Raw genomic sequence first — 26,281 nt, 5'->3', positions numbered from 1 at the left:
TTGGTAGGAGAGGTAACTAGGTAAAAAAAAAGCAACCCCAGATTGTGAGCAAAATTAACAAGGTCAAATCAACCAGAGCGAACTGAAGGACTTGGCAAGAATAAAAGGAAGCAAAACAGAACATGCTGCAATGAAGTGATGGAGATATAAAGGAAGGAAAAACTGTTATCCCTAACCAATCTTCCTCCGCATACGCCTAGCCTTGGAAGCGTACAGGAAAGAGTACTGAACTCCAAGTGGTGGGAAAAAGGTGCATTCCTCCCTCTGCACATGCTCATGAAGTAAGACAGGAGGGAGATATCAACTAGACCCCTCCAGAAAGTAAGAACAGTCAAAACAGGGACCTCTGCGTATCCTAAGAATAACCAGAAGTGCTGACTGTGTTTTCTCTGCTGTGGTTGCTCCCATCTTTGCCATTCCCCTCCATTTCTCTGTATACTTCCTATCTTTGCTCTTTTTCCTTAGCCTTTCTCAACACTGTGTCATATTTAATTCACTCCCTTTTCATAAAGACCATTCCATATCCCCCTGAAATTACCTTTGTTACCACCCTATTGTCCAGTCTGCGCTCATACTACTTTCCCATAATCTAAATACTATCAGGTTACATACTCTGTACCACTGGGCATGTATTAATACTCATCTGGATGGTGCTTAATTACTGCTGGATGCTTAGTCATTACTCTAATAAACATATCAGTACAGTCAGTGATCACTGTAATTGTACAAACACAATAAACAATCACTGCAACTGTAAAAACACTTAACAGAGTATAGCTATAACCTCACCAGGCAATTTCATAATTCTAATTACATTCCTTTTTTATTTTCTGATTTAGATTGGTGCAAAAAGAATGTCAGCAATCCCAAAGAAATACTTCTATGTTTTCTTACACCACAAAGCTTAGTCCCGGATGACTGTAAATAGATCAGAGGGAGCAATTAATTCTGCTGACCATCCTGCTTTTCTATCACCAACAGGACATATAGTACTGACATGGTTAAATACCCCATTTCATCACCTTTATTTACCTAGTTCAAATGATCGCATTTATGGCTAGGTGGACTATGGTTGTCTAAAGTAAAGATGGGCTCCCTGGCTTCATAGCAATCACTACGCTTACCTGCTCTGCATCATGTCCATGTGGTCTAACTTCCTGAGCAAAGAGCACTAACAGAGTCTTCTCAAATTTAATGTTCATTAAGAGCTTTCCCAGGCACAGTTTCCAGTGGTGAATATATTTATCAACTAATCTGAAAGCACAGAAGTTCTGTAAGAAATATTTTAACCAAGTAGGATTTATTTTGTCAAATACTAGCGAATAGGTTCCATATATGAACAAATAATTGATTACAGAGCAGTAACTAAGCATGGTTTTGACCAGCAGCAGGGGAGAAAAAATCATGGGTAGCTGCCAGAATTCTTATACTGTAAGAATAAGAAATGCTGAACTCACAAGAGAGATATACAATTATATATATTTAACACTGACACATTTCATTTTCTTCGAGTACTAAAGTAGACACAAATCCTGTAAAAGTGCTGAGCAGGAAAGTGGGTAGACCAATAGATTGAACACAATGTCAATACTAATGCAGCCCAACAGTGATAGGAATACAGTCTGATGGAGACATGACACGGCGGAGAGGACACAGGATCAGAGCCATTATTTCTATTCAGAATCTACCCAGGTGGTTCACTAACAGTATTCTGCTGGTGGAACATACACAGCTCTTCACTCAGCAATTTAAACTGTGCACATAAGTAACATGTATATAAATATGTACCAGAAAAAAGTCTGCTAAAATATCTATAGCTTTCATTCCTCACCTGTGCTTTTAAAATTCCTTCACCATAAGCTTGGAAGAAAGTAAATTAGTCACCATTAGTACCAAAAAAATTATACTTCTGCACTTCTAATATAAATATTTTCATGTAATAAAAAAGGACAAAATATCATTTATCAAAGATTGTAATTGTATTAGTCCTTCAAAAATAAGTCTGTTCAATTGTATCTTTTTTTTATTGCAATTGTCCATTTGGCTTACAGTCTGTAGGAGTTAATAAGGTAGCAGCTTTTGGTTAGCCAGTTCAGACTGAATGATACTAGTAAATTAAATTGTGAAAAACCAGGGCATCTTTTCTCATGTAACCAAGACTTCTACGTGTGCCACTTAAAGCTAGATGAGCAGCTTAGGAGCAATCCTAGCCCACTGCAGTCTGAAGCAGGTTTGTTATTGGCATAACAGGGGTGAGAATATTGCCCACTCGTCAGTCAAGAAATATAAGAACACATCTGCCTTTTACCTTACAACAGTCAGATCTTGCAATCCGGACATTGCTGAGAGTTTTAGCATGCAAGGACAACTGGAGTTTATTTACTTATTCATTCATTTACTCTAGACTTTTCAATGGTATACACACTTCTCTGAGCATATTAACTATGTTTGTAAGCTGGACTGGGATCATATGGATTCCTCTGTAAATTACATTTTGCTTAAGATGGGCCTCATCAAAAGACAAACCAATCAAAACAGACATTCACAATGCTCTGAGTGAGGTAATTTGGCTTTTTATGAGATGATAAAGCTCTTACAGACCTAGGCAGCCTCCATAAATAGATGGGAGACTGCACATGGGAATAAAGGCTTGCTGTGCAAACCTCAGATTGATGAAGCCAGCTGACGGATCCCCAGCCTATAAAAATTATGTTACATGGTGATTATACATCCTCAGAGGAAAACTGAATATTTGAAAAGAAAGCAGTTTGCCAAACCTCCCCTCTCCTTCTCCCAGGAATTTATAACTATACAATCCCAACTTGTATGTAACGCAACTTAACGGCATCAGCTCAAAACAAGAGGAAATCCAATACAGAAATAAATAATAATGAAAAGCATCCTCAGTCAAGAATCTCAAATCAAACAATGCATGGAAATCCTACAAATACATGAGCTGTTTAAAGTACCTCAGTGGCTCTGAGGTGACAGGTCTTATTCATACAGCTGATAGAGCAGGAAGTTTTCACTGGAGTCTGAAACACAGATTCAGCCTCTTGCAAGGACAGTAAGTCTCTGCTGTAAAGAGAATGGAAGCCTTTCCTGTCTTAGTTTACCCCAGATTTCATCAGCCTGCTTGACTACACACTGAATACTCCACAGATAAACTGCAGAAGTACAGAGAACAAAATTATAATGTTCCTTCTCCCAGTTAACTAAACCCAGCTGTCAGTTTAGGTTCATAAATTTTTATAAATAGTTTCATATATGTGTAATAGGGTTTCTGCATGCTGGAGTTTAGGGATGAACTTTCAAAACTGGATATAGGATGATAATCAACTACCTCCTTCCTAAATACAGCTCAGATTCCAGGGGTGCTGAATACCCACTGGCATATCTTATCTGGGAACAACTGAGTTTTCTAAGATCCTCAAGCTCCTCCAGAAATTCCAACAAATGAGGCAGGCCTCATCAGTCCAACACGAGCATGCTGCAGATGAGGTATGGAGCTCAGCATGATCCATGCTGTCGCTGCAATCTAAAACTGGAGCGTGAGGATGCAGCAAGAGCAGCCCCTCAGCCATGAGCAGCTGGTCCCAGCAATGCAGGGAATGTTGCCAGTTTTCTGAAGTGTGGCTTGGACACAGTGTCTGAGAACCGCAGCCCCAGACTGTATTGAAAGTAATATTTAGAGTGGAATAATATTTCCAAAGTCTCAGGCATGTGGTTCTTGACCACACTTTTCTTTTCAAAAGAGTGCAAGTGATACAGACCCAGGAAGGATAAAGTAGAAGGATCCCAAATTATGATGAAGACAAAGATGATTGTTCTACAGGCACCGCTCCAGTAAATAAATCTATAATACATTGCTATATGGCCATTACTCCTGGGCAGCTACATCTAAAAATACTCAGCACCATCAGGGCTGTCTACTGAACAACCCAAAATCCATCTACTTATGCAGCATAGACCGGAAGAGTTTGGTATTTTGCTCCTGTGCTTTGTACTCAAAGTTATTTGCTCACTTATAGGGCAGACACGTTAATTACGTGGGTCTCTAAAACTGCAGTATCAAAAAGGTTGATCTCTGGGGTGAATCTGTGCAGCTCCATTAAAGGTCACGACATCACACCAGCTGAAGATGTGCCCTACACTAAAACCACTGACTAAAACCAGCTCTCCCTTCTGGAGTGTCTACTTCCCCACTCAACTTGGTGTCATCAGCAAACTTCATCAGGCTACACTTGATGCCGGTATCCAGATCACTTATAAAGATGCTGAATAACATTGGGCCCAATATCGATCCCTGGGGGACTCCACTTGTGACAGGTTGCCAGTTTGAAGAAGAGCTGTTTACCACCACCCTTTGGGTGCGGCCTGTCAGCCAGTTCCCCACCCACTGCACAGACCACTTGTCTAGGCCATAACGCATTAATTTCTCCAGGAGGAGACTATGGGGGACAGTATCAAAGGCCTTGGAGAAGTCCAGGTAGACAATGTCCACTGCCTGCCCCATGTCAACCAGGCAAGTCACTTTGTCATAGAAGGCCACCAGGTCAGTCAAGCACGATCTGCCTTTAGTGAAGCCATGTTGGCTTTTCCCAATCACGTGCTTCAATTGACTTGTGACGGCCCCCAGGAGGATTCGTTCCATAACTTTCCCAGGGATTGAAGTAAGGCTGACGGGCCTATAGTTACCCGGATCCTCCCTTGAGCTCTTCTTGTAGATAGGGGTAACATTTGCCTTACTCCAGTCCTCTGGGACATCCCCCGTTCTCCACGACTTCTCAAAGATTATGGAAAGTGGCCTTGTGATGATGTCAGCCAGCTTTCTCAACACCCTCGGGTGGACGGCGTCAGGGCCCATTGATTTGTAGGGGTCAAGCTCCTGTAGTAATTCATATACTAACTCTTCCTTCACTGATGGGTCGTCGGTGTTTGGATCAACCGGCAATTTCGTTCCCAAAGCCTGGGAACCGACAGTGCTGGTAAAGACAGAGGTTAAGAAAGTGTTGAGGACCTCTGCCTTTTCTGCATTGTTGGTGACTGACTCTCCTTTTCTGTTTAACAGTGGGCCTATGTTTTCCTTCTTTTTCTGCTTATGGTTGATATAACTGAAGAACCCTTTCTTGTTATTTTTCACATCTACAGCCAGTTTTAATTCGAGTGGGGCTTTTGCTTTTCTAACTGCACCTCTGCACGCTCTGGCAATGCCCTTGTAGCTCTCGACAGATAATCCTCCACTTCTCCATCTCTGGTATGTTTCCCTTTTGTATTTGAGTAGACCCAGGAGGTCATGGTTGAGCCAAGGGTGTCTCTTGCTCCGCTTACTTCCTTTTCCTTTATAGGGGATAAACTGGTTTTGTGTTTCCAATAGAGAGTTCTTGAAGAACTCCCAGCACTCACTAGCTCCTTTGTCTTCCGTGGAAGCTTCCCATTGAATCCCTCCTAACTGAGCCCTGAGTGCACTGAAGTTTGCTCTTCTAAAATCCAGAACCCTTGTCTTAGAGGTGACCTTCAGCACACTCAGCAGGATCCCGAACTCCAAATTGTTGTGGTCACTGCAGCCAAGGCTGTCACTAACCGAGATATTACAAAGCCGGCTTTCTCAGTCTGTGAACAGCAAGTCCAGCAGCGCCTCATTCCTGGTTGGCACATCTAACATTTGTATCAGGAAACAGTCCTGTATGCGTTCCAGGAACTTGGTGGATGACATGCGAGCTGCCGTATTGTCCTTCCAGCAGATGTCTGGGTAGTTGAAGTCACCCATCAGGACCAGGTTCTGTTGGCCAGAAGCTTGCTTTAGTGTCCCAAGAATCACTTCGTCAGCATTGTCATTATGGTTAGGAGGTCAGTAGCAGATGCCCACTGTGGGGTCCTGCTTGGAGATGACCCCTTTGACTTTAACCCAGAGGCATTCGATAGACCAGTCGCAATCACCATAGTTGACTTTGATACATTCAAGGTTTTCCTTAATGTGGAGTGCGACTCCTCCACCTCTTCTACCCTGCCTGTCCTTACGGGAGAGCCTGTAACCGCCCCCGGTCATTTGAGTTGTCCCACCATGTTTCAGTTACTCCTATGATGTCGTACCCTTTAAACCTGTCATACCCTTTAAACTGCAGAAGACAGGAATTTGTATTTTATATACAAACTGGACTTGTATCCTTTTCCTATCTACAATATTTAATATATATTCTCATGTCAGCGAATGAGGAGAGCAAATATGACAGCTGACCAGATATGCACTGGAATTTTATTAGTTTTATCTTAGCTTTCCAGGCTTATCAAAAAGATGTAAGTGCCTCAAATATTTGATATTTTGTAACATTTAAATAATACTGATACTCTCATGAATCCCTCTGACTTCTATATACACAGTTAATTAAAAACTACCACAAAGGAAATGAAGATAAAGTATTTGCGAAAGCTAACATATAAAACTTGACCTGCACCTGAGACACATATTAAATCCTTTTCAAAAATACTGTTAAAAATCTGCTCTGTCCTTCACTCCTAAATACAAGCCTCAAATGACAGAATATGCAGAGCTTCTTTTGTACATAGATTTTACTCATTAACAACTCTACTCCAAACTAAGTAGCACTGGGACCATGCCTGCTCCCAGTTCTGCAGCATGCACTCTAGCAGTATGCAGTCAAGTACGTCTTTAAATGTGCCTATGTCTCTATTTATAGGACTTCAGGGAGTAATGTGTCACATTGTCAGCGTTTGAAGAACAAAGCCTAAACTTTCTACTGAGAGGATGTTTCTCATAAAAGATGCCCTGATCCTTGCTCTTATAAAAAGGTTTTATTTTTCAATAGAAAAGTATATTTAAAAACACAGTTATTTGCTAAAAGCAATAAAAAACTCTCCAGTTCTGATTTCATAAAAGTTTAACAAAACATAAATATTGTTTACCACTTACATTCCTATATACAGACCTTGCATTAGATAGTTAAATAGGCAGAGAGATAATAACTCAGGAATGAATGGTACACTGCTACATGAGATACAAATTCCATGTCACACTGCACAATCACTGGAACACACGGAGCGGCTTAAAATCCTCAGTCACTGCATTCTGCTTTGTTCTTTTTACAGCTATGTTCCTCTTTTCTCTGCAATAACACACCAGTTTCCATGGTCATAGCAGGAAGAAAGTATCTGAAGCTCAGGCACATTCTCTTCTACCAGAGACCACAGTTCCCCTTCCCGAAAAACATGATAATAACGCATGAAGGCTTTTGTATCCAACATGGCATCAGTTTGGTCCCCAACAGACACTGCTGAATCCAATGCAGAGTCAGTGGAGTCAGTTGTTGAAGTTCTTTTGAAAAACTTGCTGGCATTAGACTTACCAGCACCATCTGTATTACAGCTGCAGCTGTGGTCCCTGTCTTCCACTGGGCCATTTATAAATGAAGCTTCTTCGCTCTTGCTCTGAGCTACACTCTGGTGTCCTCCATTTAAACTTAAATCCTTCAGTGCATCTGTGGCTGGTGACCACTCCGGTTTTTTGAGAGGCAGGCTTTCCACGAACACATCATCGTCGTCTAAACTTTGTTCTTTTAACAGCGCCCTATGGTGACCTAAATCCAAACTGCAGTGTCGCGAATGCTGGATGGGTACGGTACTGTTCGCCCATTCTCCTTCGTTCTTCAGAGGCTTCATTTTGTCAGTTTGCTTTCTAAGGGCTGATTCATCAAGGGATCTGGAGAAAAACCAGGAGCGGAGAGATCTTCCTAGAGCACTGTAAAACCTGTTTTCTTCTTCAGAAATTTTCATGCAGCAGGCTCTGGAAAAGCAATGGTCTGTATTGTGGGAATGTTTTGAATCAGTTTCTGGCTGCAGATTGGTTTGGTAGCTGCAATCAGAGATGACGAGCTGTGCAGGGTGTATGTCTTGGCTTTTACCAGCATGCACAAACTCACCCTTATCTCCAGATTGATTTGATTCTGAAAAATGCTGTGAGCACAAGGCCTTGTTCCAAGGAACAAATACATCTTGTTTCTCAAAGCGACGATTCTTTTGTTCCATAGCCCAAACATAAATCATCATCTGGCCTCCGGGAATCAGTACCCTCGCCATTTCCTTTATTGCTTTGATTCTTCTTTGTTTAGTTGAAAAATGATGGATCACTGCGAAAAAGGAAAGGCATTATGTATTGAATATTAGTAAGGACATATCATTTTAACCTTTAACCTGTTCTATGTGTTTAGCAATTTTAGTTACCATGTCCCAGATATCACTCACTTCAAGTCAGGCAACATTGCTGAATTTGTTGGTACCACAGTGCAAGTTTACCCCAGAATGATCTCTTTTACATTTATGTTCAAGAGAGAAAAATAGGAAAATCGCGAAGAAGGAAATTCATCTCACCTCAAAATAGGGATTCGGGAAAAGTCAGGTATACAAGCTGGACATTTCTGTTTCTCTACATCACCCATAAAAGACTGTAGCATGACTAGCTTTCACCTAAATGCTTGGACTTTAGGTGGGTTAGGTAATATTAAGTTTGACTTTAGTTTTTGGGACAGTTCTTACTGAAAACAGAAAATCTTTTCACCATGTAACAAATACAGCCAAATGTACTATCAGTGAAAAAATACTCTGTATTTTTATATCAGTGCACTTTCAAAAGAGCTAGTGAGAAAATTTAGACAGGAATACTTTCCACTGCTTTGATTTTGTGGAAAGGTATTGCCTTTAAGCATTGTTTTGGAGGAAAAAAATGAGAAGTATCTCAGTCTACGTTGCGTGTCTGAGGATGATGATTTTTTTGTTACATTATGTTATGCTTTTAAAAAATGACAAGTAAAATTCAAAATAAAACTAATGATCACTATATTTGAATTTTCTTTCCAGGATAATTTCCACTTTTTCAAATTTCACTGCAACGCAAAATGAAGCTATGTTTCAAGATTTCCACACTGTTTCTATCTTCCTGTTCACCTGAAGGGACAAATTTTAACAGCCAGAGAATAGCTAAGTCAGCTATTTTCTTTCTAAACTCTCAAAACCATTAACTTGTCCTGAGATTGATCATGTTGGTCATCTTGATCTATATATCATCAGTACTAGATTTCATTCAAATCAATGACGTAAAGAGGACTGATTCCATAATTTCTTTCAAGTGGACTTGGAGCCAGTCACTTCTTCATGCAAAACATTCAATCTACCCATATAACAACATATAATAATAGTATATGCTCTTAGCTGAAGACATCTCCATACCTTCAGAAAAATCAGATTTTCTTTTTGTGTGCTGCTTGACATTAGCCAATTCTACTTGTAGAAAGAGTCTTATTTCAACACTGCAGTTATGAAAAGTGTGTCCAACTAGCCCCGTCCTTATTCAAGACAATGATTAAATTACCAAGGGGAAAAAATAGAGCTTTTTTACCACTAGCCAAGAAAAACATTATCGGCAGTTGATAAATTTGGCCTTCATAAACAGCTGAGAATACAAGATAGCAAACTCTGTGGAGTTCCCCAGTCTATATGGTCAGTGTTTATTTCCAGGTACTCCTATCTCTTGTCAATATTTTCTCAAACTTTGCAAGAATAAAAAAAGCCAAACTATTTCAATTTCTTTAACAAGATGGGGAGAAAGGAACCAATATTTTTTCTCATCCTGGAGTTAGGCCATATACCACCACAGAACCTCCTGCAAAATAATATCAAAACTGACAAAGACAGTGTGAGCATGTGAGCTTAGTTCACCAGAAAGAAGCACCAATCAACCAACTGAATCTGTGCAAGCTCTATCTAAGCAATTAATTTAATGGTTTCAATACTGTTCATGGTTAAAATTACATAATCGCTGTGGTGGTTCTGCAGAAATATAAATCCTATAAACGGGATTATATTAGCAAAGCCAAGAGGAGTATTTGACTATGTACATAAATACTTGCTGTTCTCTGGAATGGGATGTAAAACACTTTATTTAGAATTAGATGGACACAAGCATACCATGTGTCTATTCAAGAAGGATTAAAATCCATTATTGTTAAATGTACAGAAGTACCACGTGAACTTTTAATCTTGTCAGGCCTATAATTCATTTAAACATTAGGTTGGTATGCTATCCTTCAAAGTCAGCTGATCTGATAGCACTGAAATTATGCTACGAGACCTGAAATGTAGATAGGGCTCGCTGGTTACCTAGCCAACATGAAAGCAAAGTAATATAGATACTGCTTGAGTATTATTCACCCTTTCTTTTACCTTGCATATGTGAAAAATACATTTTAAAATACATTTTAAAATACATTTCTATCATAGTTCAAGTAGTTTGTTGGTTGCTACCAATAGTAATTATCATGCTTTCTCTATTTGCTGATACAGTGGAACAGCCTGAAAGAAGTTCAAGCAAGAGTAGAGCTAAAAGTGTAGACTGTGGCTGGGTACTCTAACTATTCCTCATCTACCCTTTTCCAGTTTATACTTCTCAAATTGTTAGTAATATTTTCAAAAGGAGAAGCCAGAGGAGTTAAGATGCTGAGGTGCTTTGCTCATTTAAGACAACAGGCACTTGTATGGCTCTAAGTTCTTATTTAATGACTATTCTAAGATAAATTTGTATTCATAACGCACAATAGTTAACATGAATCAAGTTCTACTACAGAAAAAGCAAGTTTTCATTTCAATGCATTTGCTGGTCAAAACAGATCCTAAGGAGGAACCAAGAGTTTATCTTGACCACCTAATCTGTTTAAACTGTGAGCAGCCATGTTTATATTAGCTTTAACTTGTTTAAAATGCATGCTGGAAGGAAATATTTTCTCCACAGGGTGAACAAGACCACATATAAACAAACAAATGACCCACATAATTTCCTGGTCAACAGCGCCTCTGTGCAATGGAACTATTTATTTTTTTCAAATTTATTACATTCATTTCAGTAATACCTGCTGTGTTTCTAAGAGAATTATTTCAAAACAAATTTAACTGAAATGAAGACACTTGGAAAGAAAAGGATCCCAAAAAATTTGCATTTGGTGTGGGCCAGAATGCATGTATGTTGCCTTACCTCCAATGGAAATGACTGCATTGAAGCACTGGTCCCTGAAGGGAAGGTTAAGGTTGTCACATACCAGAACTTCATCATCTTTCTTCCTTGCAATCTCTACCAATGGTGCACAGTAATCACAGCCGAGATTATACACCTGACTGTTGACACTGAGATATTTTCCAGTTCCACAACCTGAAGAAAAAAGTACTAGATCAGAAGTAGTATGTTCCAAACACTTGTTATCCCTCCCAAAGCAGTGAAAATAATGGGGAGGTTTTCCTCATTGTAAGGTTTCCTGGAAAACAAAATGAGAGCTTGTTCCTACTAGCCTAACTGCTGCCGGGTTCATTTGGACTGTTTGAAATTACAGGTTCACACTGTTAGGCATGTAACAGTACCAACATCACCAACAAAAATACTCATTACACTGTCCTGTGTAATAGCAGGTAGGTGTATTTCTTTGGGGAAGAAGGGTAAATGCAGGTGGGAGGAGGAAGGAGTCATCCCCTGCAGCCTCTACTGCATGTCTTAGAGCAAAATTCCAACTATGCTGCTTCATACTCAGCCTTTATGTAGCCAGTATCCTGTTTCAAACAATGAGCATAAATGGTCACCCAGGAAAGAGTAAGAACAGGGTAAGTATTATGACCTTTTCCTCAATATCCTTCCAGCTTCCAACCACTTTCTGTTCAGGGGTTTTCCCGAAGCCAGTGTGTTTTGTCTTTTTCGTGACCTGCAATAGATCTCTCTTCCAAGTACTTCCCCAGTCTTTGCTCAATCCCACGCAATACCTCTCCAGTGCACCCCATTTCTCTCCAAGAAGTCCTAAACCACAGCTGTCACTGACACAAGTCAGAGAGGAGAATTTTAACTTCAGATACAGACTTGAAAATAACCGTGGATCATAAAAATTCCTGCCACGTCACAGGCACGTCCTCTTTCTGTCTTCGTGTCAATGCATTATAACGCATGTAAAAGTAATGAACTGTTCCAGAATATCTTCCACCTAAAAGCATGTCTACTCAAGGACTGTGCTGTACTAAATTGAAATCTTTCAGGGTATTCTTCAATACCGTATGCATAACAGACACTTTTCAAAATTAGATTAGGAAACATTCACTGCAGTTATGGGTCAGTAGCAAAGAATAATTTCTGAAAGTTGACAGCCAAGCAACGGGGTAGCAGCTTGGCAGAGAGAACCATCTCAGCATTGGTAATTCAATTTAAAGGCCTGGAGTTATCTTTAGAAACATCACGGCTTCTTGCAGCGCTGCTGCTCTTGTTGATGTTAATGGGCACCATTATCTAGAGGGAGAGCACAGGAACTGTTGGAGAACAGCACAACACTTCAGTGGTGAAAAAAGAGCATATTTCTAAAGCGAAAAGCAAGCACTATGCTTTGAAGTAACACTTGAGAGAAATGGAAAAGATTAATACTGTTAATGCAGTTCAAGGAATATATGCAACAAAACATGAAGCTCTGCATATTAGAAAGCATAAGTTTTCAAATTAGAATAAAGTATTATTGGTTACTGTGTTTGCAGAAGGAACGCATTTAGTCAAACACACATTAATTTAGAAGACTCAGTTGTTTAATACATGGCTTTTGGTAGAGTGATTTTTAATCACTGAGTTTTTGGAAGTATAGGGTCCTCTCTGGAATGAAGCTAAATAGTGACAATGCTCTCAGTCCTCTAAAAATCTACATTTGCAGGAGATTCATTTTTAAATGTGTCATCAGGAGGTTGATTCCTTCACGAAGCTGTTAACAATGGCTGTGTTATTGTAATTTATTTTGATGAAAGAACAATAATAAGGCAATTAGACAAAATTATATTTTATTCTGCTACCATTACCATGCTTCATGTAAAGCTAGCAAACAAAAATATTTTAATAAAAGGTGGTATTAAACAGAAAAGGAAATTTTCAGTTGAACACCTCATTTTGGAAATTTTGGTGCCACTAGGCAACTCTCCTCCCAAAATACATACCAAAATAAAAGCAATAGCCATATTCCTATAGGTCTTATTAAACCTCACAAAACGGGGTACCTTGTGTGCCTTGATGGGAATATTCCTGCTGGCAACTGTAAGCATCTACCTTCTCTCCAGGTGTATCACATGCATTTAAATTATTTCAGCTGAAACTGTAACAGGTTGATCATAAGTTTTCAGCAGCCACTGTGATGCCTGCTGATATAGCCTCAAAGATCTTCAGCTAAGCTTCAAATGACTTCTATTGAGCTGACCAAAAAATTGATCAGGGAAATATCATGTTAAGCTGGCTATTGAATGAGTGTATGCCATAGGATATTTCCTGAGTTTATTACTGAAAATGGTGCAGACATATAAAAGAAGATACATACTCAAAATAACAGCAATCAAGTGTTTTGGGGATACTGCTCAACAACAGCAGGAAAATTATATATTATCTTTTGATTATGGCCTACAACATCTTCAAAGAATGGTTTTCTCTGATACGATGAGGCAGATGCATAATTTATTCTGTACATTTATTACACTTTGCTGCATAAAAGCATTTTATTATTTTAAACAGTGAGGAAAATGCAACGGTGCAAAGGAGCATTTGTTTGCAATGATGTGCTATATAGCACTGAAGTCATAACACAAACACAAAGCAAACACACGAGGATCTGGGAACTCCTAAAAAAGTCTGGAGATGCAACAGAAAATCAAGACATAAACTGAACATGTAGGGAAGAGAAGGCCAAGCAGGAAAATTAGGTTTTGGTGTCTGTGTTAAGGATCATAGGGAGATTTTCAGATCATAACTTTTTTTTTAAGCAGTGACCACATCAGATTTCTCTTATGTTAAAGCCTTGACAGGAAGAGTTTTAGGAAAAATGAAAAGCATTAAATTGCAGACCAGCAGTACTTAAGGCAAGAGATCTAAAGAAACTGAAATATTACATAATTGAGCGATTAACCCCAGTTTTTAAACCAGCCACCACGGGAATGATGGACCAATAAATCTGTGTGGAAACTGGTAGATTCAGGCTTAGGTCAATCAAAATAAGGCAAAAATTGTATTTACTCGTTACCTCATACACTGTCATGGAAATAAACCACATGGTATATGGCATCTAATATGAGTTTAACAACAATTTTAAAACAATCTTTAAAGCAAATTTAAATGACTTTTCAAAACAATTGCTCTGAAAGATAGATATGATTAACATATAAGCTAATAAAGTCTACAGACAATCTTTCACACCACTCCAACGAATGGCTTACCTATGTCAGCAATGAGACTGCCAGGCTTTTGCTCCAGCAGAAAGTTTCGAACACGAGGCCATGCTTTGCTCTGCAGATCACTAAAGTAGGCAGCTGTATTTTCATACACACTATGCACATGCTGCTTTTCTAGCTGGGTAGCCTCATGTTCCATCCTGAAATCATAATGAAAGATTATGTACGACAAAAAACAAACTGTTGTAGCATAGACTTTACATTTTATAGACATGCATAATTCAGGACCTTTTAAGTTTACACTCATAAAATCATTATGACCCTCTAACAGCCATCATACTTATAAAATGGTCTTTACTCAAAGGACCTGAATTTATTTCATGAAAGTCAAGAAAAAATCTGAACGTATCATCTTGCCTGAGGAGCACTATATAACTGCATGAGCCTGTTCAATAATATGTACATTCCTAAATAAGTTCACCGATGTAGTAAAAGCTTATCTGGTGCAAAATGAAGCCTTACTCAGCAGGAGTGCAGAATGATTAAGAACAGGAAATTTTCCAGTTGTAACTAAGGTGAGTACGTAGGCAAACTATTAGTACATTATTTGAAATATAGCCTGGACCCTGAAACCAAAGCCCCTAAATCATGCATAAATTATTTGTGGTTTATTTACCCTCTAGAAGTGATGAGTTGGTTGATATTTTTCAGCAACAAAACCAGGATTTCCTGGCTCCCACTCTGCTATCTTCATTTCTTAGTCATGTATTTGAGTTTAATGCTTCATCTGAAAAGTGGTATCTTCTTAGACTTTTAAAACTATTCCTAAGCTCATCCAAAACACATGCGGATGCAGACACTGAATCCCTTTACACAGACTCTTACATCTCCCTTAAGATTTCCACTCATCCCAGCACCAACCAGGTCAGACTTTAATATCTGATGGAGGCTGATGAGAGTATTTTTCGAAGCGTTAAGGGATCCTTCAAACTAATTCAAACCACCTGTTTATTCAGGAAATACTCCTTCCCATTATTAAAACAGAACTTATTTAATTGTCTAAGCACTCAGCAAAGATTAAAGCCGGTTTCCAAACTTCTTCCAAGAAATTATCATGAGATTATAAAAGTGACTCCCCTGGCTGCATTTGAAAATGTCAGAAGCAAAGACTTTAAACACACAAGTTCTTTTGCTTTTCTTGATTTTCAATATACATTTTTGAATCATAATAAAAAATGTTTCTTTCTGTCACTTTTACTGTTGAAAGACGTTATTATGAGAAAAGATTTAAAATAAAATATTGCATATAATAACAAAAAATGTGAGCTCTTCAAAACACCTGTCCTATAAGCACAATCTTTTTAATTTAGAAAATGGGAGTTAATCCCAGTGACTGAAAAAAAAAAAGGTTAATGTACTTCAAGTTAAGTGTGTGTGAGTGCCTACAGGCACAGTATGTAAGACTTGATCCATTTCACTGGTTTTACATAGTCTGCTATGTATGAAGTCAGGCCAAATTGTCACAATCGTCAGTCTATTCTGACTGTAGTATCTATGAATATTCTTCAAAACATTTACATTCAAAGTTTTCACAATCCTTACTTTTTTTTTCTGGCATGATCCACAATTTTCTTTTAATGATGCATTATCTCACCTTTTAGTAGTTGAAAAAAAAATTCAGTAGCAGTATCATAAATTCTTAGTAGGCACATTTTCACTGTCAAATTGAAATGTGGACAACTATGGCAGACTGAACAACAGAAGTGGACAGTATTGAAACATAGATTTGAAATTATATTACATGTGCCAGAAGTTACTCAGTCAGAACTTTTCTCAGAATGCCATTTCAAGTTATGTTGTCAAATAGGATGGGTTAGTTGCAGCAATTTCAAATAATTATTCCTTAGAGTCAAAAGCCCATTCTTTTTTTCTTATTTGACCCTTAAATAGAACGAATTGGGTGTTTCATGTCTGCCGCTATCTTTCTTCTCTGCCTCAAAACATACCCTATTTTATTGTTCAACTGCCTAGAAATCCTCTGTTTACAAGTAGAAATTCCAAAGACTAACAATCATTTGCTTTCTTTTGCCATCTGATATGCTCCTTGCTCTAGTTTATATTTCATGTTTGGTTACTATGTGGTTCGGTGTTTCCAAGTGGTTTTATCTTTCCACTTGAAGCTCTTTGTTTAATCTTTGCAATTCTTAAAAAGAGAAAAAAAAGGAGAATGTTTTCAGTCATTCATACTGAATTCCAAATGCTACAGAAATTCCAGTCTATGTCACCTACAGAAGTAGCTGTCTGAACTGAAGGTTAATTTGAATATTTTAAACACAAAAGCCAGCTTGGACTTGACTGAGAAGACCGTAAGAATTTTCCCATTGATACAATGTTATGTTATACCTTTCCTAAAATGTCTTAACAGAATTCCAATGTAGGCTGAAATTTCGTTTAGTTTCCTCCTGAATCACAAGACCATTCAGTTTTTCCTTTAACTTTCTTATTCACTGGGACTGATACTGCGTCTTCTGCTATATAGGACATGCTAGAGACTCATGTATTACAACACTGAATTAGAGGTTATTATTTTTAGATACACTTAATAAACATTGTCATGATAATAATTCTGTTATAATCTTAGAACAACAGTAGTTTACTAAAATATGAATTATTTTATTTACCTTTTCATTATAATTTCCATTATAATTTCCTGCAGATTGTTTATGTTTTCTAGAAAATTAAGTCACATGATGAAATTAGACTTGCCAATTTGACTTCCCAGTCAAGATCCATAACACTACCTGGTTTATTTTGCAGCACAGCAGGGAAATGTCCTAGCAATAAACCTCTTCATTTCAATGTTTACAAAAGGCAAGAAACCCGTGGAGTCTGACCTGGCCTGCAGCCATACCAGTTTCACACAAGTCTAGTGTCACTGAAAACATCAGAAGCTTAGAAATATATAACTTTACAAGCCAAACTCAATACCTCTATTTCCCTTTATAAGCAAAATAACCATTACAACTTTTTTGCCTTGAAAGTAGCAGACAGTGTCTCTGTTGCACATAAATTGTAGAAAATGTTCAGTTCATCCAACTTCTGGACTGTAACTTCCAGGATAATTGCAAAGTCTGTTTAGCAAAGGGGGTAATGAAAGTCCAAGATGCCCAGAAAACCCACTGCTTCAGCATGTGCTCCAGTTCTCATTTAAGTTACTTGGAAGATGTCCGATAAGCCAGTAAAGAGGAAAAGAAGAACAGAGGGTGGTAATTATGGACACACTTTCCCCATGCTCAATTCTTCTTTTCTGGTGCGGTAGCTTGTGCTCCCGTCAAAGGGTTCATGCAGAGATTCGGTGCAGAGCAGGGAGTGTGCAGTAAATTGGCACCCAGCTGTTCAGGCACTCTGCAGCAAGTCTTGACAAGTCCCCAAAACCTGGACGCAGCTTAAGAAATGTAAGACTCCTCCAAACAAACAGTTTGGATAACAAATGAAGAGCGGGTTTCTCCTCCCTTTCAGTGCTTCCTGGTCATGGAGGTTCATTCAGGAGACTACAATAGGCCCTTTTTGCAGCTGACCTGTCAAGTGAGAAAACTGGATGAAAGCTGTAGTGTCATTTCTGTCGAACTTCCAGGGAAATGGATCACCAGTCCATCACATCTAACTGGTATACGAACAAACTGAAAGTAAATAGGTTATAGTCCATTGACTCTCTCCCACATTGCTGCTTTCCTTCTTTGTAAAAATAAAATTTTTAAAAAAGCAAAACAAAAAATAAACTAAAATATTACAGCTTTACAGGAGGTAGAAGGAATTGTAAAACATATGATATCATATATCTTCATAGCTACACATCTCACTAAAAGTTCCCTGACTCCAAGGTAATCTAATTTCTTCTTTTCCATTAACATTTTGAAACCTTTTAGATAATTAACTTTTCAAGGATACTGCTTCCAGGAAAGTCATGTTGCTTGGACATTTTCTATCACTGCTGAAGTAATAAATACATTTAAACATGTTAACTCAAAATTACAGCAACCAAAAATTAATAATCCCAGTTTCCAACATTTTAAAAAGTCAGGATTATTTTTATTTGAGTTTTTTTTCCACAGACTTTTTGTTTGGTTGTTTTTGAAAGGGTCTGACTTACAATTTTGACTAACCGAATTAAATACTTTATCCTCAAATGGACAAAACAGTTGCTGGCTCCCAGATGCAAGGGGTGCCCTAACACTGAAGTGCAGGCGTTCAGTCCAAAAACTCTGCCTCTACTCCAGCCTACCCAAAGCTTCCCACACATTCCTGCAGTTCTTCTGAATCCCTTGCAGCCCTCCTCATCCTCCTCAGGTTAACCCTCCTATCCACCTAAGATTTTCACGTTCTTCCATCTACCTTAGCATATGCTATATCACCACCACTATTTTAATTTGATGGATAATACTATGAAGTGTTGACCTGGCCCATGTTCAGTTCCTCCTTGCCTCTGTTTCCAGGCCAGTCACAACACCCAGAACACATTCAAAACTTTTTGTCAATGTCCTCTTGGATGCACCTGTGACTGTCATAGTAGTCATCAAATCCTGCATTGCGCCTATCTGTCTTCACATCAATTGCTCTTGATTAATTTGAGCCACAGGCTTTCCTTTTGTCTTCTCTCCTGCAACTGCCCCTTTTCTCTAATGCTGTGATGAGCAGCAGGAAATCACACAACTCAGTTTGGGAGCCAGGTATGCAAGATTTCAGCCTATTAATGAGGGCTCCTCTTAGTTACCCTCTTCATGCACTGATGGGAATACTCAATCCCATTTTGGATTAGGAGAACTCCAAAGATCTAGGAAATTCAGCACAGTTGTGTCTCTCTGTGTTACTACAGCATCATAACTTTTGGTTAAGTACGCAACTCCAGCTATGGAGGCAATAACCTAATTAACCACTGGCCTTAAACAGAACAGTATAACCATAAGGGTCAGGTCTACGTCCGACAATACCCTGCTCTCCAGCAATAACACGTGCAGCTGTTGCTGATACGGACAGTGAGGTAAAAAGGGAGGTAGTCCAATTTGCATTCTCCCCCTTCATCTACAGACCAGGGACAACTACCTATACAGTGAGCAATGCTCTCAGGTTACTTCCAGCTTGCCTCAGACTTACCAGTCTTTTCACCCAACATAAGTAGCTATGGAAAGCTAAGTCTACAGCCCTAATGGTCACCTATAAGCCATAGTCTTTTTTCCAAGCAAATACAAAAATCCAATTAATCTCCAACTGTAAAACCTCACTGCAGCCTTTCTCAAAAACAGACCTAACATTTCTTTATCAGAACTCTGCTTACCCGTGGGACTGAATTTATAAATCATAGTAACACCTCCATACTGATTGACAGTGCTTTCTCATTTCATTAATGAAGGCCACAAACAGGAGCATTATGACATACTAAATTGCTTCCAGATACAAATCATTATCTAAAACAGCTTTATTAGTAAATAAAGGATAATGAAACAAAATAATAGGAAACCTGCTGTGAATAGTTAAACTAGCTGCAATGAAAGTTTAGCAAGATGAGATTATTTGCTTATATAAGGCTAACAACTCTGGTAATTAATTTCACTCACACATGAACTCTTATAATCCCATGAAAATTCACAGCCTGAAATCAGAGCAAGGTGAACTCTGTGCAGCATAGCTAAAACCTTACGGATCTGAAGTCCTAATTCCGAACCCTTCCTCCAGTAAATTTGGGAAATTGTGAAGTGAAAAACAAAGAGCCAGACAAATTTGACAAGAATCACTGTTATTTGAAATGCTCATTGCAAACCTAGCATTTTAAAGTAATTTCATTAATTGAAATAAAGACACTATCGTATTTTTCTTACTAAAAAATAAAGAGAACCTTGCCCTAATGAAAGATTGAAAGCACTGAGGCTGTTCTTTCAAGATCTTGGACTAAATAAGTTTATGGTGCAAGCTCTATTTACTCAAAATGACAACCATTCACCATCACATTCATTTTGTTAGCTTTATTTTCCAGTTCAGACAAAACCTAGTACTATCCACTGCACATCCTATTCTTGGATCAGTTAATCATTTAATATTCCCCCTGCTGTTTTGCATTTAGGGTCATAGTCTATGTGGCTGGAAGGTTGCACTGTAAACAGATTTATTTCACTAAGTACATAAACTCCATCCTGTAAATAGGTAACATTCTGCTAAGACAACAATGCACAAACACAGACCCTTTGCCATTAAAAAACACTGAAAGGAGCATACTCGTGCACAAGCTGCCCAGTGCCTTTGTCTGTTCATCTTTACTATCACATAAAAACTCATAAATAAGCTCCCAGCAAGGAGGGTCCCTTCCTGCTGGGGTCCCACACTGTAAGAAATCCCTGGTGCTACATGTGCACTGATGTGTGTCTTCAGATCCTGTACAGAAACACTCTGTACAGGTGTTAGAAGAGAAGGGAGGGCCAGGAAAAATTTGGTCAACTAAGTGGGGGGAAAACTCCAATAATAAGTGGTGCTAAAAAGACCAAAGTGTTTAGGTTTTTTCTTCTTCTTCTACACTATACATCTTAATTGCCACCAGGCAGCCAATACATAAAGGGAAAAGAAACTAGGATGGAATGAGAAAGAAAAGGCATTTTAAATAAGGTCAGGGTTTTCAAAACAACTAGTCTGTTAAACAGTACTTAAGGAACTGATTGCACCAACCTCAGATTAGCCAGTCCCAGAGCCAACAGAAATTAGTTTTGAGAAACTGTGGGCAATAGGTACAGTCCCCAGTCTCTTGATATTCTCATAAACAAATTAGGGACAGTTGGTTTAGATGAAATTGCAGTAGAAGTTGGTACCATTTGGAAGGGAATATTTAGAGTGTGGCTATCAACAATTCACTGTCACACTGGAAGGATAAGAGAATTTTGTTCAGGAGTCTGTTTTGGATGCTTCTCAGTGATTTCTTTGCATGATGGATCAGAGAGTTGCATTATATCTGCAGACGGACCAAACTGATAAGGGTTCCAACACACTGGATCATGGTATTAGAATTCAAGTGCTTCGACAGATTGAAAAAGACAAAAGCAAGGCATTTTATTAAGAAAAGAATAACCAACAGCACAAATAAAGGCTGAGGGAGGCAGGATGGAATGACTGGCAGCAGTTCTACAGAAGTGGATCTGGGCGCTATAATATTTCACAGATTTAGCACCATATATGCTATGGTGTTATGGTGTTTTTTGCAACATACTGTTGCAAAAAAACTAATACCAGCACACAGAAATAGGGCAAATACTTGCAAGTTACATAAAACAGCCCTTGTACTACATTTGGCACTGCTGATATATCAGTTTGAGTATTATGCCTGTTTTCAAGCAAGGGCTATGTAGACCCAGTGGAAATATTACAGAAGAGAAAAACAATGATTGGAGATCATTGTAAATCCCTAATAGATCAGAAATCAAGTAAACCTCTGGGAAAGGTGTTAAGTTTCTTGGATGGATCTTGTCCTCTCAGGATGAGAGTCATCTTCTCATACAAGAGGGCTGTTGCAAAGTGGGAGGGTATAAGCTCTTTTCCAAAGTGAAGAGTAGACAAAAGATGGTGGGCTTAAATTACAGCAAGAAAGATACAGGTGAGGCATTTTAAAAACAAGAAGGACAGAAAAGCACTGGAAATTATTCTGGCCCAGGTAGGTCATGGAGCCTCCATCAATGGGGTCTTAAAAGCATAAGCTAGTTAAGCACCTGCCAGGAAATACACTGAAGTAATTGATGCACCTTCAGGGGAGGGAGATGATGCCCCGACATCTAGCCTTGTGACTCTATGTGTCTATGAGGTACAAAACTTCAATTCTTCAAGTTACAAGCAGTGACCTGCTGTAGAAAAACAAAAATTAAAGGCTGCTTCACAGTGTTTATTACTCTTTAACACAGGGATTGTTTCTACAGCTAAATTAGTACAGATATTAAGCTAATTTCCTCCTGAGTTTCAGCAGGTTGGTTTGTGTCCTAAGAGGCCTATATCATTAGCCCAAAGACCCTGGCCATGCTACGCTACTCATAAGCTTTAAATGTAGCTATTTTCCCTCCTTGGTCACTCTATCTTTCAAATACTTGTAAACAGTTATCTTGCCTTCTCTCCCTTATTTACCAGCAGTTAACCAAGCATTAAACATTTAGTACTTTTCATCCTCCCTGATGAATCAATCTGGGTGGTCTTCTACAAGTATTGTTGTCATTCTCTGTATCCTCTCCATATGTCTGCATTCTTCGTGCCAAACTGTACTCACAGGAATATTTGGTTTCTTAATGTCATCCTACAGTTCTGGAATTATAGCTTTCTAAATTCCTTCTGTTTCCTCATGGTCTGGGTCTGCATTTAGAGTACTACTTCCAGATGGATTAGTTTTAATTTATGCAGTATAATTCTCCTTTTTTTCCTGCCCGTAGAGCTCATCACAGTCGGTACTTACATTGTACTTGGTGCTATATACAAAGCCTTCCCAATTAAAACAATTTACAAACTGACTTAAGACATTCAATTACTTGAAAATACATCTTCTGCTGAAACTTAATATCTTAGTGACAGAAAGATAAGCAGCACATTATCAAATAGGATCCCAAATTAAGGCTGTCAGTGGTTACCTTTGACCCCAAGATTAAATATAAAATATTGCACAATCAATTACAGTAATTAGAGAAGTAGTAAGTGGATTATCTTGATACTTTTTATAAACTACACTTGATTATCTCATGTTTATTATAAGCGAACATACAATTTCCTATCTTAAAATATTCATATTCGTTTTCAGTATACGAATGTATTCAGTGTTCAGTACGCTGTCCAAATACAGTTTTAAAAGAAGACCAGGTCTGGTGGCAGACACTATTAGGTATTAAGTTATCCTCAGCAAATGACCATCAGAATGAGAGCAAAGACAGTATCACATTTTTATTATCCTACAAAACTCAAAAAAAATCTGTCTGATTAGCTTTTATTTTTTTGTAATTGTTAGTGATAGAAAGTAATGTATTTATATTTGCTTTCTTGAAAAATAAAAGGTGTCTTCTATGTCATTGAGGTTAGTGCTCAAAGACAAGAACTTATCCTGGGTACTATCTAATAGCAATTGAGGGCTTACGCAGCTGACAAAAGCATTTGAAGATATAACAGCAATCCTACCAGGATTCAGAGTTAGACATAGACACAGAAAAATTGCATTATGTTGTTACTAAAAGGTCGAGGTGTAATGCTCCATGAAATGTCTGGCCACTGCCACAGACAGAGGTTCTTCCAGTCGTAGCTGTAGCGGACTGAGCAGTGTGAAGGCTCAGCACCCCTGTAGTCAAAATCCCTAGAAAAGATCCTTCATTTCCATAAATCAGCAGAGATTCACTGAAGGATTGTTTCACTGTAAACGGTTTATAGCATGAGCGATACCTTTTTACATAACTTGATCTTTCTAAGCCCTCTATTTTAAGGCAAAGAAAGGCTTTTTACACAATGCAATTTTTCCTATTCAGCATGGAAAGTAAAAGCTCCCTGAGGGAGCTGAAATTTCATAGAAATACCACTGAAGTTCTCCATTTGGAAAATATTTTAATACTGTGGCCTTTTTAGATGTATTTTTTTCTTAAAATCAATATTTTCCAGGAAATTATTGTGTTTTGGGGAACAACAGTTGAGATCTACAAAAATCAGTATCTGGAGCACCAAGAGAAATTTTTTCTTTGGTCCACAAGTAATTAATTTTTCTGAAATGATTACATGTAGATCTGAATGTAAAGTTTTCTTCAAAATGGAATACTTTTTTCAACAGCAAAACACAAACCAAAATATATAGTGCCTTTGATCCAACTGTGTTAAGTCTAAACTTTTCTGAGAAAAAAAAATCAGGCAGGACTCTGTCTCACATGAGTTTTAATCAATTACATAAAACCTGGCTATGACACAAATATTTATTTTATTTTTCAATAGTCAGACTTCCTTTCTCCCAGTAGTTCAGCTGATATTTCTATCTCTATTTTTGAAGGTACATAAATAACTTTTGAAGAACCAGTGTCTTTACTGTAAGCACTTTCAAACAAAAAATCATTTTTCACTTAAAACCTATTAAAATTAAACCTATTTAAAAACTATTTAAAAATTGCTTCATATGTGTATAAAATTCCAAAGTATTTTTTCAATCTCTTTAATCTTTACAAATTAAGGAGCTGTGCAGCCCTTAAGCCATGGTTTTCTGCCACACAGGATTATTCCATATCTATTATTACCTATAAACATGCCCGTGTAGATCCTGGTACTACAAAGATCCTGGTACTACTACTTAACCTTATGCACTGTAAATCATTTTACTGGCCTCAGGTAGCCTATTAATAATAACTAAAGGCAGGAATTTGCACATAACCTTTTGCAGAGCAGAGCCTTACGCTGGTTGTGCCGTCCCATATTCTGCTTCATCCACCCAGAATGGATGGCAGAATACCTGCACATCTGAGTGCTTGCATGGGAAGTCTGTATCATCTGTTCCTTGATGCAGGGCTGATTTCAAACTCTGAATTGGCTTTATAATTTATGGATTATGGATTATTTATAACATAAATTATGGATTAGTGATCATTTACCTTAGAAAATGTAGAAAGTTAAGAAATTACTTGTATTTTTGCTTCTCACCAAGTTCAGTTTAGCATTATATGTATGTCTGAAAATGTTTTATGCCTTTGAAGATCTCCGTGCCAGGGGTAATATTAAAATGCGCAGCCACAGTTACCTACACGTATCTAATTCGCCCAAGATGCACATCTCCGTAAGTTAAACAATAGCAGCACCACTGAAATACGTCAGCATGCAATCCATTACAAAAACACAATGAGAGAAGGAAAACAGTAAATAAAAATGCACTGGTTCAAAAAGATGCTCTATAAGTAGCATATATAACTGAAATAAATGTATTGATATACTAGACTGACAACAAATTACAGAAATGAAACCCAACCCCCCTGGGGCCCATTATGGGGTATTTAAAAAGTCCTGAGAGGACCTTTTCTGTTGCTCATGGAGAGACTGCTGCATGTTTTTCTTATCTGTTTCTCGAGTTGCATGCTCAAAATCATAAACTCCAGAAGCACACTTCACCTGAACAACTATATCAGCAGGGAATGTCATCCTGTGCACTACATCAACACAGCAGTGCTGCTGGAGTAATTCCGCTCCTTCTTTGCAAAAGAAAAGGAGCGGGTGACCCGACTCCCTGAGCTCTGGCTGCTCCCACTGACATTCAGTGGGAATGAAAATCCCTTTACAAATATTCATTAAGCAGTGAACACTCTGCAACGCTGAGGGCTCTATATGGATTTACAAAGGCAATACTTAGGTATTTCGAATTTTCTAAGGAAGGAAAAAAAATATTAACTAGTATGGCTTAGGATTGCTCCAGATCATTGCTTAGGACTCTTTGGCAATACACAGCATGTACTTCATTTTTAATTAATCAGGCGACCACAGAGAAACTTATGATTTCTGCTGCAAATTCCCCCCACGCCTCTTAAAAGCTCCCCTTCCCAACTGCTACGCCAAATTCAGCGCCAGCATCCGCGCCACTGCCCAGGTCTGCAAGCCGCGGCTCCGCTCAGTTGAGATGGGGAGGGGGGCGGGGGGGTAAAAAAAATTAGTTAAATCTAGAAATCCTTCCGTCCCGGGGTGGGTCAGCGCCCCAGGGGCGACTCCCGGCTCGGCGTGCAGCGTTTTTAAGAGGATCATCTCAATTTGCAAAAAATCCACCGAGGCCAGCTCTCAGCGCCGCTTTTTTGGGGGGTGGTTTTAGGGTTTCTTCCCTCCTCCCCCCTCCCCCTCCCCCCCCCCCCCCCCCCAAGGCCAACCTGGGGCGGAAGGAGGAGGGGGGATGCCCTCTGCATCCCTCCCCCCCTTCATAGCCCGGCCACCTTCCACCCCTCTCCCCTCCGCCCCGCTCCTTACCTGCACCCGCGGGGAGGCGGCGGCTGCATCCCGCCGCGGAGGCGGTGCTTGGCCGGGCCGGGCCGCGGGGGTGGCCCCG

At 38.8% G+C, this 26,281-nt stretch overlaps 1 protein-coding gene across 1 annotated transcript; it reads right to left on the bottom strand.

Annotated features, from left to right (window-relative positions):
- Positions 1-1,281: 1,281 nt before the first annotated feature.
- TRMT9B (tRNA methyltransferase 9B (putative)) lies at positions 1,282-26,270 on the bottom strand. The gene is made up of 4 exons (XM_064449494.1): positions 26,203-26,270; positions 14,275-14,429; positions 11,039-11,212; positions 1,282-8,144 (listed from the first exon to the last, which is right to left on the bottom strand). Exons 1-4 carry the CDS (start codon positions 26,229-26,231, stop codon positions 7,108-7,110), a joined length of 1,395 nt encoding a protein of 464 aa, XP_064305564.1. The 5' UTR covers positions 26,232-26,270; the 3' UTR covers positions 1,282-7,107.
- Positions 26,271-26,281: the final 11 nt, after the last annotated feature.

The sequence above is a fragment of the Phalacrocorax carbo genome, chromosome 4, assembly GCF_963921805.1.
Source record: "Phalacrocorax carbo chromosome 4, bPhaCar2.1, whole genome shotgun sequence".
Taxonomy (NCBI): Eukaryota; Metazoa; Chordata; class Aves; order Suliformes; family Phalacrocoracidae; genus Phalacrocorax; species Phalacrocorax carbo.
Note: the sequence above shows the minus strand (reverse complement) of the source record. Positions and strands in the feature narration are given on the sequence as shown.

Coding starts and splice junctions, on each gene's coding strand:
- TRMT9B (XM_064449494.1), bottom strand. CDS start 26,231: ATGCAGCCGCCGCCTCCCCGCGGGTGCAG. Junction 14,430..26,202: donor CCGCCTCCCCGCGGGTGCAG/GTAAGGAGCGGG, acceptor TTATGATTTCAG/GATGGAACATGAGGCTACCC. Junction 11,213..14,274: donor CAGTCTCATTGCTGACATAG/GTAAGCCATTCG, acceptor TTTTTTCTTCAG/GTTGTGGAACTGGAAAATAT.